The sequence below is a fragment of the Carassius auratus genome, chromosome 5 (assembly GCF_003368295.1).
Source record: "Carassius auratus strain Wakin chromosome 5, ASM336829v1, whole genome shotgun sequence".
Lineage (NCBI taxonomy): Eukaryota > Metazoa > Chordata > Actinopteri > Cypriniformes > Cyprinidae > Carassius > Carassius auratus.
Genome location: NC_039247.1, coordinates 9,313,091 through 9,331,170, shown reverse-complemented (window position 1 = coordinate 9,331,170; position 18,080 = coordinate 9,313,091). Strand labels below are relative to the sequence as shown.

The window sequence follows — 18,080 nt, the reverse complement described above, 5'->3', positions numbered from 1 at the left end:
GAGAGAGGTGGATCAGGTCCGAGAAACGGCACAGGTCAGATCCAAACCTATGTTCCCACGAGCACGTGCACCACCCACTGTGCCATAGTTCCAACAGCTACTGAGGAAATTGAAGGAGACACACACAAAAAAACACATCTCAAAATGTGGGTCATTTAGAAATAAAAAGGGATGTCTGTTTTAAGGAAAGGTAGACATTTCAAGAATATAAATGTAGAGCAAAGTACAGAATATATGATGTTGTTCATCCTCTCTTGTCAGCTCTCAGGAGGTACAGTATAAGGACGGAATGGGGACATGGTCTAACAAGGCGAATGGAATGACTGAAGACCACAAATATTTAAAAAGTCAGTTGAAAGTACAGGATTTTTCTCCATATTGTAGGCTTAAATGGTGGCCAATGATTTGAAGGTCCAAATAACAGAGTCAGTGCAGCTTCAAAGGACTATACATGATCCCAGCCAAGGAATTTATTTATTTTTATTTATTTTTTTACCACCACAAATGCAAATCGTGCACTAGCTCCATGATGCGGGTCCTCACACTCACAAATTACATAATAGCGTTGGAAAAGGTCACACGCATTTAGCTCTTCAACTGTGTACTATGGTTAAAAAAAGTAGGAAAGTGCTAAAAACTCACTCAAGCAAATGTTCATTAATTTTCTCCTTTTGTGTTCCACAGAATATGGAAAGCATTCTGCTTTGGAATGGAATAAGAGTGAGCAAATGATGACAGAGTCATTTTTCGGTGAACGCTTTAAGTTGGCCGCATTGCTACTTTCAGTTAGTTGAAAACCGCTTATTACTTTCAACACCTTGTCTTAATTTTTTCAGATTACCTCTACTTATTTATTTAGTTCTCCAGACATAGCCTACAGACAATTTTACACATTTTTAAATAACTTTCCACTTTGATCATGTCACTAACATAGTTTTACAGGGTCATGCACCTACACGGGCACCTGGAGCATGTCTGTAGTTTGCTTGGTAGGATGTTTTGTACATGATAATGACAGTGATTTGGTTGCTTCACTTCTGTTTTTGAGGTCTGAGGTAGAGGTGTTTAAACGGTAGTATAGTATAGAGCTGTAGTCAAGTCCGGCTTTGTCGAGTCCAAGTCAAGTCCAAGTCCAGGACTAGTCGAGACCGAGTCAAGACCGAGTCCAAAGAGGTTCGAGTCCAAGTCAAGTCCAAGTCCAAAAGTTTCGAGTCCAAGTCCAAGACCGAGTCCAAATGAAAGAAAAAAGGGTCCTCTTCAAGACCACATACTTAACTACTGATAATGTTTGTGATGCGAGAGAAAGCATATCTCCTATTCTAAGAAAATCATTTTACATTATTATTTGTAATGATCAAAAAGCATGTGCAAAGTAACAACTCTGTAGGACAGGGGTCTCCAAACTACATCCTGGATGGCCAATTTCCTGAAAAGTTTAGCTCCAACTGGCCTTAAAACACCTGGAAGATTAGTGTGTCTAGTAAGAGCTTGATTAGGTTCAAGTGTGTATAATTAGGGTTAAAGCTAACAGGGGCGTTAAACAAGATCCTGGGCCCTATGAATAGGCAGTCCTGATGGGCCCCCATGCCCCCCACCCATGAAAATATCCAGGTAAAATAAAATATATTTCAGATTCATACTTTTCAAGGGCCCTCTCTTCCTTTGGGGCCTTGCTAATGAGTACTGATTTTACCCCCAGTCCGACCCTGGGAGCTAAACTTGGATAAACAAACAAAGTTTGGAACTGTAAGGTCAAATAATTTTTATGTACTTTATTTTTTGTTGACATTATATCTGTGGTCAAAAATGTATATGACTATGCCTAATTGGCACAGTGCACAGACACACGCAAAGCTCGGGATATGACAAATGCGCGCAGCAAGGCTAGAATGGATACGTTTGGCTCTACTGGGCATGCGCACATAAATACAGCACATTTTTGTCATACTGTGCTAGTGCTTGCATAGACTAGTCGAGCTCTGTCGGAAACAATCGACTACTCCAGCATGCATTAACCATAATGCATACAAAGTGTTTGCAAGTGCGACGTGAATTTTAGAATTACAATATTGCGTGGAGCTGTTACTATATGACCTTATCTATGTTGCATGTAAAAATAAAATATGTAATGTAATAATTAGGGTTGTGCCTGAAGCCGAATACCTTATTTGGAATGGCACGAATAATGGCTTAAAAAAAGAATAACGCTCAAGGAATAATTCTGCCTGAATACTCGGCTAAAGCTGACAGAGTCTGGTGTTTGCTAGATAACAGGTGAGCCAGGGCATCAGCGCCAGAAGTGAATGAATGTAAACTTTATGAGTGAAAAGAGAGCAAATCAAACACCGCATTGTTGTCGCCTCTCTGTTTATCTCTCAGAAATCAGAGCGTTGCAAGAGGAATTTTACCTATAATAATACATCATAGCTACACGTTATATTATTTGTATATATTTAAAAGGCATATATTGAAAGCTTAGGCTACCATGATACGAATGAATGGAATAAGCACAGCGCGCTCACTAATCAAACAGCAGCGCTGCGCGTCTCAGTCTCTCAAAAACCAAACCAGTTCTCTCTCAAGAGTAGGCTAATAATCAGCTTAGATACGGATACATTGTCTACTTGTCCTACATGTTTGCATCTTTACCTTTTGCTGGTTTGCGCGGAACACACACATCTGTTTAGTGAAGTTCATTAACATTAAGACTCGCTCAAAGTGTTCTGCGTAATGAGAATGTGTGCATTGAATGGATTCAGTCGTGTTCAAATGATCACTAAACGTTTGTCATGACATCTCTCTGCTTGCATGATAAATATTATTTTAGAAATTAATAATTATTTCAGTTTAACACGACATACTTGTTCAGTGATAACTACGAAAAAATATATAAAAAGTCATAACAGTCTTATCAAGTAACTGTACGATGTTGTATCCGAATGCAGATAGGAAAAATTTTGTGATTGTTACAGATACAAATACTGGCTGTTACATGAAAATGTAAATATGTAATGTCATATATAAAGTTTTTAAAATTTACATATGTAATTGTTGCATAACGCTATACATTAATACGCGTTTATTGATAAAAAAAAGGCTATCTAGGTGTAGACGTGAATAAAACACAATCTAACAGGTAGAAAATTAAATTGGAAACATCTAAACTTTTCAGGTCGCAGTAAGTGCACCACTGGTCATGCACATCCTTTCCCGGAACAATACTGAAAGCTAAGGCAAGATGGAGAAACAGATGATCATAGTTGTACAAGGATAGCCATTTTTTAAATGAATCTATTAGCAGAGCTACTGCAAGTGATTTTAAGTGCTGGAATTCCATTTATTCTTTGCTGAAACTTCTGCGTCATCAAGAAGAGCGGGTCATGGTTGCCCAGCAACAGCAGACGCCACTGGAGCGCAAGCGCAGGCTACTGAGTGCTTTGGAAATAAGGAGAGCGGCGCGCCTAGCGCTTTCCACACGTTTTCAGTCGCGACATCATGCAAATGTGGTTTTGTTTTGAAGGAGAAATTTTATTTTTTTGCTGGACTCGGTCGAGACCAACTAGAAGACTTGGCGAGTCCAATGGCCAAGTCCGAGACAAGTCCGAGTGCAAATGCAACGAGTCCGAGACAAGTCCGAGACGACAGAAAAATGTCTCGAGTCCGGACTCGAGTCCAAGACCGGACTCGAGTACTACAGCCCTAGTATAGTATTAACAGGAGGCTGAGAAAAAAGGAGAGGACAGCATAAGTGATCCCTCTGTGGTTCTAAGAAAACGAGAGAGAGAGAGAGAGAGAGAGAGAGAGAGAGAGAGAGAGAGAGAAGTTGAGTAGATGCCTAGACAACTCTACAACTTGGTGGACTCATTTTGCCCCTCTGCTGGATGCAGTAATAGATTGGGGATGTCTCAGTCCCAAAGCTGTGAATGCTCCGGCACTACATTTTGTTTCAGTTACTCTGAGAAGAATTGGTTTTTCATAGAGGACAGCTCGAGTCAATTTTCCTCCATCTTGAAGCCTTGTGGGACTTGTGTGAGGAAACCGTTTTTGTGTGAAACATTTGTTTTTCTTCATCATATATCTGAAACCTTGGGATGCTGTTATCAATTATCTCAAAAGAAACTGGTAAATGAAATAAAACAAAAAGTTCTGACTTTGAGAAACAAGTGCATAATGAATGAAATGGGGTCTTTCAGACAGAGGAAGTCAGGAGAGACATTGATGGATGACTAAAGGTCTCCGTAAAACCCTGTAGCATGGAACAATGCTTTGTATAAACATACATAAAGTAGCAGGGGTTCAACTAATAAGTGAAATGTCTGCAAACCTTCTGGTAAGTCATGACCTCAGAGGGAAGACAAAGATGTACTGTTTGAATGAAATAAGAAACTGTCTGATGAAAGAAGAAAGTCATATACACCTATGGTGGCTTGATGTTGAGTAAATCTTGGGGTAATTTTCATTTTTGGTGAAATATCTCTTTATTTTGCCTTGTAAATGTAGTTTTAAAACGCAAGCAGTGTCTGTTTCGCTTTCTAAAGCACAAGCTAATGTCTGTAGACATCTTTTTCAACTCTTAATTGGTACAATGCAAACTGACCTGTGGTAGCAAGTGCCCCTGTTTTAGGATTGACCCCAACAGGAAAAAAGATAAACAATAAGAAAGGTCATAAATCTCAATTTCTCTTAAAGTCCCCAACTGAGAGAACCACATAAAGATACCTCTGTTAACAGCTTCCTGAGCCAGTTTCAGCTGCCAGACCACTGGGTGATATCTACTGGCTAAATATTTAAATACAGATGTAGCTTAGATGAATAAACCATATGTTAGTAATATAACAGGATTCAACACCATTATCACATAGTTGCCTTTGTGTCCAAAAACGTGAGAAATGTAGGTGAACTGCATAATTTCCCATGTCTGCCATGCACCCGGATAAAGTTAAGCCTGTGAAATTATTGTCCATTTACCCTTTAACTTCTTGAAACTTAATCATTTCCAGATGTCACTATACTGTTCTTGCCCAGTGCTACAGCAACTTAAATGCAAAACACATTTGTTACTTATCCAGAAGTAATTTCCCTGCTAAAGAATGAATTATCGGTGATTTGGGACTTTATTCTCAAAGGTGATAGAAAACAGCTTAATTTCTCTTTTCTATAGAAGGACCATTCTGTACAGATTGTTTGGATCTTGAAATTATGTGAACTCATTAGCAATTGCAGGTACAGTACTACAGGATGCAAACTGCAATTCTAGCACATGCATTTTCTCAAATCTATTGTATATAGACACAGAAGCTTACCTTATTAGCTTACTGACAGCATCTAAAAGGCATTTTAAGCATTAAACATACAAATATATTAGATGATTGAATTCATAATTATGTTTAACTTTGTTTCTTTATATAATGTACTGCATAATATATTGTAACAAGTTATTTTCACACTACATTTCTCTGCCTACAAACTACCGTTTAATAGTTTGGGATTAAGATTTATTTTATGTTTAATGCTCAACAAGGCTGCATTTATTTGATCAAAATTACAATAAAAACAGTAATATTGTGAAAGATTTTATTTTAATATATTAGCAAATTAAATTTACTCTTGCAATTATCTACTGACACACAGTAGCCATTTCTCCAATCTTCAGTGTAACATGATCCTTCAGAAATCATTCTAATATCCTGTTTTGCTGCTCAAGTAACATTTCTTTTAATAAATATATAAAAAAAATGGTTGTGCTGTGTAATTTTTTTTACAGAATTTTTACAGAATCGTAGAATGTTCAAAAGTACAACATTTATATAAAATATACTTTATGTTGCAGTTAATTTATTTGTATTATTTATTTAACATAAAGAATCCATAAAAGTTTTTTTTTGAGCTATACATACTGTATGTAAATATGGTTTATTAATGCTGCCAGTATGTGAGTATTGTTTGAATACAGTATGTGTAAATATATGTTTTAGAGTATATTAAAACATGCAAAAATGTGTAAACATTATGTACTGTTATATATTTTAAATCATACTGGGCTTAAACGTTTTTAACAGCAAATAGCACAAATGTCGCTGTTTTGGCCAGACACATTCTGTCTGAATCAGGAGAAATGTTTAGGCGCAGTATTGAGAATCCACTGGAGACCTCATTAAACTCAGTCTACCATGAGGATGGGCTTTCAGCGGCAGTCCACATCGAGTCCAGTTGTATCGATTAACTTTTGCAGTGCTCTTACATTACAAAATGAATCTTATACAACATCTTCTCCATTGTTTCTTTTATTCTTTCTTCCTGTCTCTTTATTTCTGAAAGCAGTCTATAGCTCCAGGCCTGAGCTTTTAAAAGCTGTCAAATCTGGAGCAGGAACACTCCAGCTGGGTCACGTACGTTATTGTTGCACTTCTCATATTTCTAAAATCCCAAATACTGTCAGCATTAGATTAGCATGCTGGCCATAGAACAAGGGCCATGGGATATAACTAATGTTCAAAATAATGTTGATAATAGTTTAATATAAGAGTGGATACACTGTAAAATGTAATAAGTTGAGTTAACTTAAAAAAGTGAGGAAACCGATTGCCTTAAATTTATAAGTAAACTAATGTATTACTTTTAAGTTGGTAAAACTAAATAGTATTTGTAAACTAAACTTATTCATTAAGTAAAGTATAGTATTCATTTTAAGTTGGCAAAACTAAATAGTATTTGTAGACTAAACTTAAACATCAAGTACAATTAAGTACTGGTGACTCAAAAGCATTAGTTGAGTTAACTTATTATTAGTGTTCACTTTACTAGTAAATTTAAGGAAACCGATTGCCTCACATTTTTAAGTAAGCTAAACTAACAAAAACGAGTAAAGCAAAAAAAGTTTGTCAAAACATTCATTTTAATGTAACCGTGTACAAAATTGTTTTTTAAAGCAAAAAAGGGTTGATGGTGAGTGATTAAAATAACCAATTAATCAACCCTACAATAAAACATTTGTGTTACTGCACACAGATAACCGATTAAAACATTTTTGTTGTGGGTATAGGGATTTGTCACCCATCAACCTGGATACAACACCCTAAATGCAACAGACACAATACGAAATCTTTGTTATTACTAACAAACATCTTGACTAAAAGTTTTGGTTTTGCATTCAGGTTGGAAGGTGTCCGATTAAAACTATACCAAAAAAATTAAACAACAGACCTACTGCAACACGGTCTTGTTTCTGCCATCAGAAACACAAAGAACACACCTTGACCAAAACATCCAATTTATGCAGCAATTAGAGTTTTGTTTTTGTTCTTGTTTCTGCAAACACTTAAGATTTCAAATAAAACATTTGTTTTAATCAGTCATCCATCAACAACATTGCAAAAGTGCAACAACAGACCTACAATCACATGGTCTTTTTCTGCCATCAGAAGCATAAAACAAAAACAGATAAAAACATCAAGGTTAAGTTGCAGGTATTAAGATTTTTAATCAGTCACCCATCAATCTGGATACAACACCCAGAAGGCAACAATAGACCAATTGGTTTCTGCAATTAAAAATATATTGAACAAATTCTTGACTACAAAGCTTTTAGTGACTGGAGTTTTTGTTTTGTATCCAGGTTGGCAGGTGACTGATTAAAAAAAAAAAAAAAATGCTGCAACAGACCTACAGTAACATGGTCTTGTTTCTGCCATCAGAAACATACACGCAAAAAACAAACCTACAGTAACCAGACTTGTTTCTGCAATCAGAAACAAAAAAAACAAAAAAACATTAAAACAGTAGGTTTTTTAGTGATTGCAGTTTTGGCTTGAGAGATTTGTGCCCCAGGGAAAGAAAAACCCTTTGAATGAACTCAAAAGTGTATTTAAGCTGTGAAGGGTACTCCATATTTAAAGCATAGATCAGTCCAAAAACAAAACACATGGCATGTGGAACATTCTCAAGTCCATCCATTGCTATAAGACCCTCCAAAATGATTGCTGTATCAGTGACCTCCAATGGCAAACCTTGTGGAGACATGGGGCTGTCCTCTGGCACCACAGTGAGAATTCCTATTGATACTTGAGGTGTGACAATATCAATATCCTAAGAAAGAAAGAAAGAAAAGCAATATTAAAATACATTCTTATATTGCAAACGCAAACAAGTGCATGTTCCTTTTAAAAATTTAAACTGCTTAAGGTGCTGTTATTAGTTCTTGAAGTAACTATTTGTAACAGGGCTTCAGTGGGAATTGTCAGTGATAATTTGGACCTTTTCAGCAAAAGCATCTTTGAAACATTTAATAACAATATCTTTTTAGTAAAACAGTTACATCCATCCCATGATCGGTTTGGTTTCAAACATTCCTCAAAATGTCCTCGTGTTCATCAGAACAAAAATGTATACAAGTTTGTAACAAAATGAGATCCTTTCCCTATCCTTTTAATGTTTAATTTATTATTTAACAATAATTATTGGTCATCGAAAGGAGTTTGTTTTTGTTGTTACTGCTGAAACCGTATATACCAGCAGAGAGTGAAGCGATAGAGTGGAGAAGGGATGCTGCTAAAACTGTCACGGGACATAGGTAAAGAATGGCTAAATATAGAGACCTCTTTGCGCAGAGTAGTTGGATTGAAATTGAATTGGAAAATTCAAGACACTATTCTATATGAGATTTTTATACTTTGAAAACAGTTTCATCCACATTTTAAGATTTGATCAAATGTTATGGAAAACAAAGAATATATTTTACTTGCATTTTATTTATCTTCTATGTACTTTATATAAGATCTCTTAAATAAACGTAATGCTGACACAAAAATTGGGAGATCTTTCTTGTAGCATTTTTTAAAAGATATTAAATTAGAATACTTACAAAACATGTTTTGAAGAAGTCTGTAGTGTCTTCTCCAAGAAGGACTGCAAGACCACGGAGAACTGCTGTCCGTCGAGCAGTGACATCAGTGATGTTCTAACAAATAACACATAAAACATCAAGATCAAGAGTGAAAACAGATCACTTTAAACTTGACAAAAAACACTTACTGCAGACTTCATTTGTATTAGATACTCTGAGAGCTTTTTTCCAGCTGTGCCTTTCTTGGATTCAAAAATCTCCAGAAAACGAGAAGTATTTTTATCAAGGGCTGAGAAGAATTCTTGCTTGAGGTTTTTGCTTGTTATCCGGTTGAACTCAGCAATAATCTACGAAAAGGAGAACAAAAACACATTAAGACTTGAAACATTTTTACATGCCCTAGATAAAATGTGTCTTAATTACCTGACTTTCCCTGAAGAGTGCTGGCCATCTTTGTAAAGTCTCTTTTACTGAAGGCTCCTTTTCAACCAACTCTTTTCTTCTTAGCGAAAAAGTTATGTCCATGTACTGTGCTATCAGTGTAGAACTTGGATGTCGTTTCTTCATTTCCTCCACAATTTCTAATCGTTTTGATTCCATGCTGCTTTCATTTTCACCAGCAGGCATATTGGGTAGAAAATTTATCTCGAATCGTTTGGGTTTCTTGACATTTCTTGGAGAATCTTGGCTCCCTCTTTTCATTGAATTAACAAGAACATCGGTGCATCCAGCTCTCCTTAGTTTGCTCCTGTAATTACCCATTTTAAACTTTATACTGTTTTTCCATCCGTTCCATCCAGTGGAGGAGCCTGGTTCAAAAAGGCATGGATGTTTTTTGACAAGTGCCGATGCAACATCATTGAAATCTTCTTCACGGGGATATGCTTTAAATTTGTACATGGCCTTGGCAAGCTTTTCAAGTACTTCATGTTTCATGTCCCTGGGAACTTGCAAGTATGTCTTATCTCTCATAAACAAAAGGTTTCCCTGGCGCAGTCTGTATTCCACATTCACGGAAAAGCTGGGAATTTCAAATGTTTCTGGCCATGGATCCTGGCGTGTAAGAGGTGACTCTTCTTGAGAGGTAACAGACATAATGTCGGTGTCAGCCTGGCTCGGTGTAGGTGATGTCACAAGAGAGATTACCTTCAAAGTGGGCTTCTCAGGTAAATCTGCAATGTCAGTAAGGTTAACAAGTGCATTGTTAAAATCAGCGTCTTCATACTGAAGAGAGAACGTGTATGGAAGATCAAGATGCTGCCCAAGCTGTTCAATCAGGGAGTCCAGGGTTTGTGGTTTGCTAGGAAGTGTGACCTTCCGTATATCATTGTCAGTCACAATCACTCTTAAAACAGTTCTTGTCTCCATTATGTCATGTGGACCTAAAAAATAATTTGAGAAAACATCCACAATTTTCAGTATTAGACCCCAGACAACATTCAGCACAAGATGAAGTGTTTAATTGTAACAAATATCCTGCCTTGTATTTTGTAGGTTGGCAGTGGAAACAAGTCATTCAAATCAGACAGCTTAATGACTGACATAAGTGGTACATGGCTGGACAATTCATAGGAACGCAGATGCTCAGTGTACCACGCTGTCTGTTCTTTGCACACAAACAAAACATCTGTGTTGATGACTACAATTTTAACAATTTGCCTGAAATCAGGAAGACCTGAACAGGAGCCGACAGAAACAACTACATCAGGACAGTACTTAATACCATCAATGCATACTGAGGATGTAACAAGGACAGTGCTTTGAGCACCAAAGTTGTTCTGAAGAACATTCTGAACATTCTCAGGAAAAGATGAAATCAGTGTAACTGCAACTTTTTCCATCTGCACAGAAGGCTTGAAAAAAGAAATTGAATCCATGTGGTACGCCATCATTCTTTGATGTCGGACTGCCAGAGTTTGAGGGACATTTTTGAAATTTTTTGTGTCACGAATTATTTGCTTGAAGAACTTATGTTTGCCTTCAAAACGCATTGTCCAGACATCTCTTAAAGGCCCATACATTCGTATAAGTTGTGGGTAATGCTCAATGTAATGGTGTTTGGGACGCAATGCAAAATGAGGAAATGCTGTTAAAAGCAAACCTCTATGCTCTGAAATTTTATCCCCAAGGAAATCAATAGTTTCCTCAGTGAATCTGAAGGACGTCGCCAGTTCCAAAATGTCTTTCAAAAGCATTAAAATCTCCCATGATGGATTGTTCTCTGGGATATCAAATCCAATCATGAGGGGAAGAAGTCTTAGAAGTGCCCAATTTTCATGGCCATTACCACCAATTGTGCCTCTAGAGGCAAAGGCAACTGGAATAGTTTGAGGCTGATCAGTCTTGTCCATGAATTTGTATGGAAACTGCTTGATTGTTCTGTTTAAGTAGTCAAGAGTAATGTACTTTTTGTTGATCAAATCATTAAGACACATTGCCATTTCAACGGGTATGACACCCTCTAAGAGATCATGCATGAGGTCAGGTGGAAAGCCGCCGATAGTGTGAAAATAGTCTAGCTCTCTGAAGACACAACTACCTTTCACACCATACTGTTTAACCAAACTCTGATCTTTTAAAACTTCCTCAACTTGCCTTTCGTGATTTAGCTTGGTCCTGGATTCAAATGCTCCTGTCCGTACCTCTCTTTGTTGGATTTCGCTCTTCTTCACCATACAGAAGCGACAGGGGTGTTCCACAATGAAACTCTCTTGGAATCCTGCCAAGGAGTGGGCACCAAGGTTATCAGCAGACACACAGAGAACAGTTCCCAATAAACATTCTCCTAACCGCTCTACAAAGACGCCATGTTTCTCTAATGTTTTCAGATCTTGAACAAGAGGGTGTAGGACTTTTTCATATCCACACCGTTTCACTGCACTAGCTTTGCATAAGATTGCCAACTGAATTGCATGAAGAGAAGACAGATACTTAGAGGGAAGATTGGCAAGGACCCAGTAAACACTGAACATCTTGTGTTTCTTTTTTGAAGTGCCAAGAGGGTTGGCAATTTCAAATTCATCAGTGTAGAGGGTAAGTAAAATCCTACATTTTTCTGCCATCAGAAAAGGATTCTCAGAGTAGTTAGTGCCATCTCTGTAGGAACTAATTCCACATGCACTTCCATCGGGAGCAAGAACTTTATCAAGGACCTCTGATCGGTTTAAAAGCAGCTGTAACATGTTCAAGATTGGCACATATGCAAAAGACTGTGATTCTTTGTCGAGTTTGTATTCTATTGGCATAACTATTGGAAATTCTTTCTCAAAGTATGATGCTCTTTTACTGATGGTAGATAGAGGCTCACCAGACTCAGTCATTTTTAAGAGCAGATTATTTTCTGTGACAACTTTCACAATTTCTTTCAAAACATTATCACTATAAGTGATTTCATGTTGATTTAAAATCTGTTGAATGCCATTACTCAAAAGTGGCCTTGACAGAAGAAAAATCTGAGTAATTTGTTGTATTACTTCTTGTACTGCTGCATCAGATATATGCAGAATGGTTTGCATCTTAAGGAAAAGCAATCCTAAATTATGCTTTAGTTGTCTCTGTAAATCATCTAGACTTTGATTTGGGTCACCTTCTTCATATTCATCCTGGCCAAACTCTGTAGAATCAATTGAATCATAGCAAGAAGCTGTACTTTGTGTAACATCTTGCTGTAAATCGGCAGCAATATTTTGCAACTCCACTAAAATGTTGGGCTTTAAGTTCCTCTGCGTGCTAAACTGGTGTTGCTTACTTTTATGAGCATTAAATGTGGAATAAATTCTGCTTTCAAAATTGCAGTCTTTGTATGGGCACTGAACCATTTCATTATTTTTCAGATGTTGACGCAAATGGCAGAAAAACAAGGATTCTGTGCAGGGTTCTTTAAATTCACAGAGAGGACAATGAAATATCAAAGGTGCTGGTTCTGATCCACTTGTTTGTTTTGCATTTTCAGAGTGATTTCTTGTTAAATGCACTTTTAGAGCATTGAATGATTTAAAAGAACACAAACAGTCTGTGTGAAGACAAGGAATTTGGTTGGTTCTTGTGTAGCTTCCATGTTTAATCCGATAATGCTTCAATAGCAGAGCTCTCTTTTCACAGAAATAAACACAGAACTTACACTTCCACTGCATGTCCACTGCACTCTTCAAAGAAACATTCTGCAAAAAAGTTAACAGAGTTAAAGTATATGGATTAATAACAAGCAATTTGTAAAAACAATTTTTAGCATCCACTTTAAAAACTTGTATAAAATATTGGTTTCTTTGCAGCACCTCTTATTTAACATTCTTTTGCATTTTAAGGCATTAAATTAATGGTTTTCGTGTCGATTCGTTTGAAAAGACAACAGAGAAAGACGATTTAAACTGGCTCACGAATCACTAATTTGTTCAGTATATGGTCTGAAGGCACGTGAGGTGTTTAAAATCAGAATGAGTTTTTAGTCTCAAGAAAAAAACGTCGCTTAGACACACGTGCTTACAGAATATATAACCTTACACATTATTGTATTTATTTTAGAACACAAGGCAAAAATCCTGTATACTATGCTCAAATGTTCAATTGCAGGTATGAGTAACGTTACACGTGTAAAGAGCTTCTCTCGTCCATCCCTAATCTGAAAACCGTTGTTTATATATAAACGACATCAACACTAATTATAAACGTGTTACTTTTCCATTGCATACATTTTACTCAAGTAATTATTAAGACTATAGCTTCAACTAATCATTTACACAGTAACTTGTATTTTACTTAAGTTTTTGTTACTCTATCCACCTCTGAAACTTGTCTGTTGACCTAAAACACGTTTATCTTTAAAGCGAGACGATTACCAATTATTAGATTGCTAAGAGCAATCCAACGTCATCCATCGATTTTATATAAATATTTTAACAAAATATTACTGTTTATGAACTTTGATTGATATATTATTATTTTGTAATGAAAATGTAGCAGTTAAACTATAAAAAATGAGACTCACCTTATCATTCTCTTATCCAGCCACGTGCAAATTAATGAACCTGCTATCTGAACCAAGTAACTAGCATGTGCAGTCGTCTTCTTCTTCGTCCAATTAATGATCTCTCACTCCTTTGGAGTATTATCGCCACCTACTGTATATCTGGTGCATTCACAATACTTAAACTTTTAAGTTGAGCTAAATGAACAAGTTGAGTTTAAGCACTTTGAGTGGGGAAAAAGTTGGAATTACTTAGTTAAACTAAGTAATATCAAAAAACTTAATAAAGTAAGTTAAGTTTACTTAATCATTTTAGTAAGCTCAGCAATTACATTTTACAGTGTATGATTATCTGGATGATTTTTATATGTTAACACACATAACCCAAACACTTGGGTTAAATAATTAAGAGAAACATTCTATTTACTGATGTCATGTTTTTAATTGTAATGAAGAAACTGTCATATAAAACCATTCACAGAAATTGAAATTCAGAATCAGACTTCTAATCCCTTCAGTCCTTTTGTGACTTGGATTTAAATTCAGTCTAAAGTCTGTCCGCCAAATGTGAATGGAGAGCCTGTGAGGAAGTCTTTGTGTCTCCCATGAAATAATGAAAACCGGGTGCTTAAAATCAGCTGAGCAGTGATGTCACCGGGGAAGCCCTGACCTCAGACAAAGCCTGAGGAGGGGAACCCAGCTGCCTGGAACAGAGCACTATTGTCCATGTGCCACTATATCGAGACTTTATCAAGTTCCATTGGTTTCAACTGGATGGTGCTCGTGTTTTTTTGTGGTATTGGCTTCTCTTATTCTGCAGACAGTTTAGAACTAATTTAGTCTATGAGAGAATCAATGAGCAGACTATGAATATGGAGCAACAGAAGTCATAAATCTAGAGCGAGTGTAAAAGAGACAGGAAAAGACAGCTGTGTTTCCTTCTGGTAATGATGGGGACACATTCCTGTGGAGCTCTGCTCCTGTGATTACAACAGAAAGAGCAGCTGAGAATAAATCCCATGGCCTTCTGATGATGATGTTTTTGAAAAACACCACAGTCAGTTGGACATATGATAACTGATATGAAACCTTATGATAACTTTATAATTTATTTATGATAACATATAACTTTTTGAGAATTCAATCCCCATTCACTGTTTTCCCAGAAAGAATGAGAATGGTTTCTAATAACAGGAGAGTGAGTACATGAAAGTGTTCATTTATGGGTGAGCTTCAGGGTTGTAGCTGAATCATTGTCATTGACTCAGACTCAACTTTCTTCTGGTCCTCTAGTCTGGACTTCATCACTGCCCATAAGTGACTTCACAGTGTACCTCATATTACTGTAATTGTGAATGCCAAGACTGTTACAGCAGAGGGCAGCAAGACCTTCAGTACATTGGCAGTGACAGATGCTAATCACATTGGCTAAAACCAGAAGAGAGCGTCAGACAGACAAATTAAGGGAAACCTGGTTCTGATTATCAGACTATTGACCTGTATGTAACAGGATTCTTCTATAAATTAGCCATTATAGTCTTGTTTTAATTTTTGTTTCTATGGAGTGTAATGCATTTACTGGAAAATGTTTTACTTTTCCAGTGAAAACTCTTTATAGTTCATGCTAAAGTGATCATGTCCAATGCTGTTGTAAGGGCCGATGAATAGATTTTTTTTTACTGAGTTTGGAGACAGTTTTTTTCAGACACTTGTGATATTAAAATACTGGTAACACTGGTAAAATACTATTATAATTTACTTCTCATCAAGTCTTTGCAATAGATCGGGCATTTTTGTTATCAGCACGAATGCATTAGTTGACTTTGATTCAAAAAGACAGGATTGATCTGCCACTTCCAGCCCAAACTCAATCTCCCACCGTCATGAGTGTGAAAGTGTCCATATGCTGTGCACTAACCTGCACTGTATATGCTCTCTGTTTGGCTCTTCTGCACACTGATATCATTAATCTGTCTTCAACTTTAATTGAAATCAGTGTTCACTCAATCAATAGCATGCGTTTAATTTACTCTGGAGGAGGGCTTGTTTGCTTTTTGGTTCTGTCACTTGTTTGACTGTGAGTCTTCCCATTTGGAAAAAGCCTCCAACCCAGAGCAAACAATTATAGAGAATCTTTGTTGAGCTTTTAGAGATGTGGGATGACAGGGAAAAGATGTCACCCATGGACATGCAGAATGTTTCTGGCAATTACAATGAAACTGGGTCATTCCCCACGGCTAGTTCAATACGTAATTACGCAGGAACGCCTCAATCCGGCCTCTATTCTTACAGGCTCTGTGGCACACTCACGTAGGACTCACGCCTGGAGTGAGAACATTTCTGAGAGGACCAGCTGTGCGTGCGCTCAGGGTGATTTTCACTTGAAGTACCTCTGCCTAATTATGGTCCGTTTAGCTTTGTTGCATGAACTTCTGCAGTTCTCTTTTCTCTGCCAAGACATAAATGCCTGGGTTAAGTTTTATCCTACTGAATAAATCTCTGTGAGATGACACCTTTTTTTCCCTCAGGATATCAAACAAGATTCAGAGAGCCCTTTTGTCTAAGATTAACGTATGGGGTAAGCTGTGCCACTCTTTGCTAACTCCTTTAGGCAAAGAAAAATTAAATGGATGTTAACCATATATAAATATAATAATACATTTACTATCATTATATGCAATAGACCTCTGTTTACTTTTAATTACTTCTAATTATATTTTCAGGATGCCTTAGGATCACAGATAAACGTTTCATAAAGTGATTTTATCACATGTATATCACATATATATTTGCACTAAAAGGTACATTATTAATGTTTCAACAGCAGCATTTGCTTTATTCAGCATGTTATTTCAGTGTGTCCATATTGTGCATTTCAGCAAATATCCAAAAGTCCAAAAATGTACTTTTACAAACCCTAAAACATAAGGATTCTATTTGTACCTTCGGAGAGAGGCAGCTATGATTTTCTGAATTACAGTATAAGAAACACCATCTGGTTTGTGTATCCTTTGACCTTTGATCTGTTTTGGAAGCACACATCTTTGAGAATTTAAGCACTTAAACGCACTTCCTTTTCCATCGTTTAAAAGGAGCCATGACAGTACAAGAGCCATAACATCTCCCAATGATTAGAAATCTCTCCCAAGCACAGTGTGGCCATTAAGAACAGAAGCTGCAAACATTTATCTGAAGCAGATGTGTCTCTAGTTGTAAGTATCTTTATTGACCATTATGTAAAAATAACCCTTGCAGAGTTAGAAAACCCACTTGGGTTGGTTTTCCTGGATCTGTTCTTTGGCTACAAGTTAAATGTTATCTCTGTTCTAAAAGCAGAGTATACCTAAAAGCCCAGCCTATTAAAAAGACAAGTTTGACCTTTTGCAAGATTACACTCCATAGGGTGAACATGTGTATCGGTTTTCAGGTGAGTCCTTTTTTCTCAACATCATAAAAAATAGCTTTCAACACAAAATGTCTTTCTAAATTTCCCCTTAACAGCCCTGACTGGGTTGCTACAGTATATGTAATCCTTTAATGGAAATTTCTGTGTATACAATTAGTTTATTTGTATCCCTCGTTATACACATCTTGTTGGTCATAAAAGTATCAATATCTAAAGTCTTGACATTTCAGGAATACTGCCTCAAAAAATAGACATCCTATCAAGAGAACCTAATGAAAGATATTTAATTTCACAAATCAGAAAAGATGATGGTATACAGACAGATGCTTAACTCATTCATATTCCCAGTTCTCCCAGCATACCTCATTCACCTCGGCAGTTCTGTCTCTTGATGGGAGAGAAAGTGAGTTTCAACTGTCAGATATTTCAGCCCCTCAATTATGGATAGCTAGCTGAACTCATCTATGGTTTTCACATCTGTTTCATACGTTATGCGAATTTGTGATTACTTGAAATGAGTGTTTGATAACATGGAGACTATATTACAGAGGTAGATGATTTGCAAATAAATTCTTTTTTAGGGACAATCTGCAAGAATCAGTTGAACTGTTTTTGCATATAAGGTTTGAATTGAGTTTTACAAATTAGGCGTGTCTGTTTAAAAAGATTTAAAGACAATTCTTTTTTTTTTTCAGCTTAAAATATTTGTTACCACATCTGAGGCATGCTGCTGATTACCACCACCATTTTCAACTCATTGCATATACTGTAAATTACTTTGACCCATCCAAAAGACCAAAAGACAGCCACCGGAATGCAAATAACCAGAAGTACCATTGAATGTTGATTACTGTAAGCTCATTTCCCCG

At 36.7% G+C, this 18,080-nt stretch overlaps 1 protein-coding gene across 1 annotated transcript; it reads right to left on the bottom strand.

Annotated features, from left to right (window-relative positions):
• Positions 1-6,573: 6,573 nt before the first annotated feature.
• Positions 6,574-12,998, bottom strand: LOC113074046 (sterile alpha motif domain-containing protein 3-like). The gene is made up of 6 exons (XM_026246761.1): positions 12,963-12,998; positions 11,485-11,561; positions 9,266-10,224; positions 9,031-9,189; positions 8,861-8,956; positions 6,574-8,085 (listed from the first exon to the last, which is right to left on the bottom strand). The coding sequence occupies exons 3-6, from the start codon at positions 10,208-10,210 to the stop codon at positions 7,771-7,773; spliced, it is 1,515 nt and encodes a 504-aa protein (XP_026102546.1). The 5' UTR covers positions 10,211-10,224; positions 11,485-11,561; positions 12,963-12,998; the 3' UTR covers positions 6,574-7,770.
• Positions 12,999-18,080: the final 5,082 nt, after the last annotated feature.

Bases quoted from the DNA above. Each gene is read 5' to 3' on its own strand.
- LOC113074046 (XM_026246761.1), bottom strand. From the start codon at position 10,210: ATGGAGACAAGAACTGTTTTAAGAGTGATTGTGACTGACAATGATATA. The intron at 9,190-9,265 runs GTAATTAAGACA...TCCTTTTCGTAG, and splicing joins CACTCTTCAGGGAAAGTCAG to ATTATTGCTGAGTTCAACCG. The intron at 8,957-9,030 runs GTAAGTGTTTTT...GTTATTTGTTAG, and splicing joins TAATACAAATGAAGTCTGCA to AACATCACTGATGTCACTGC.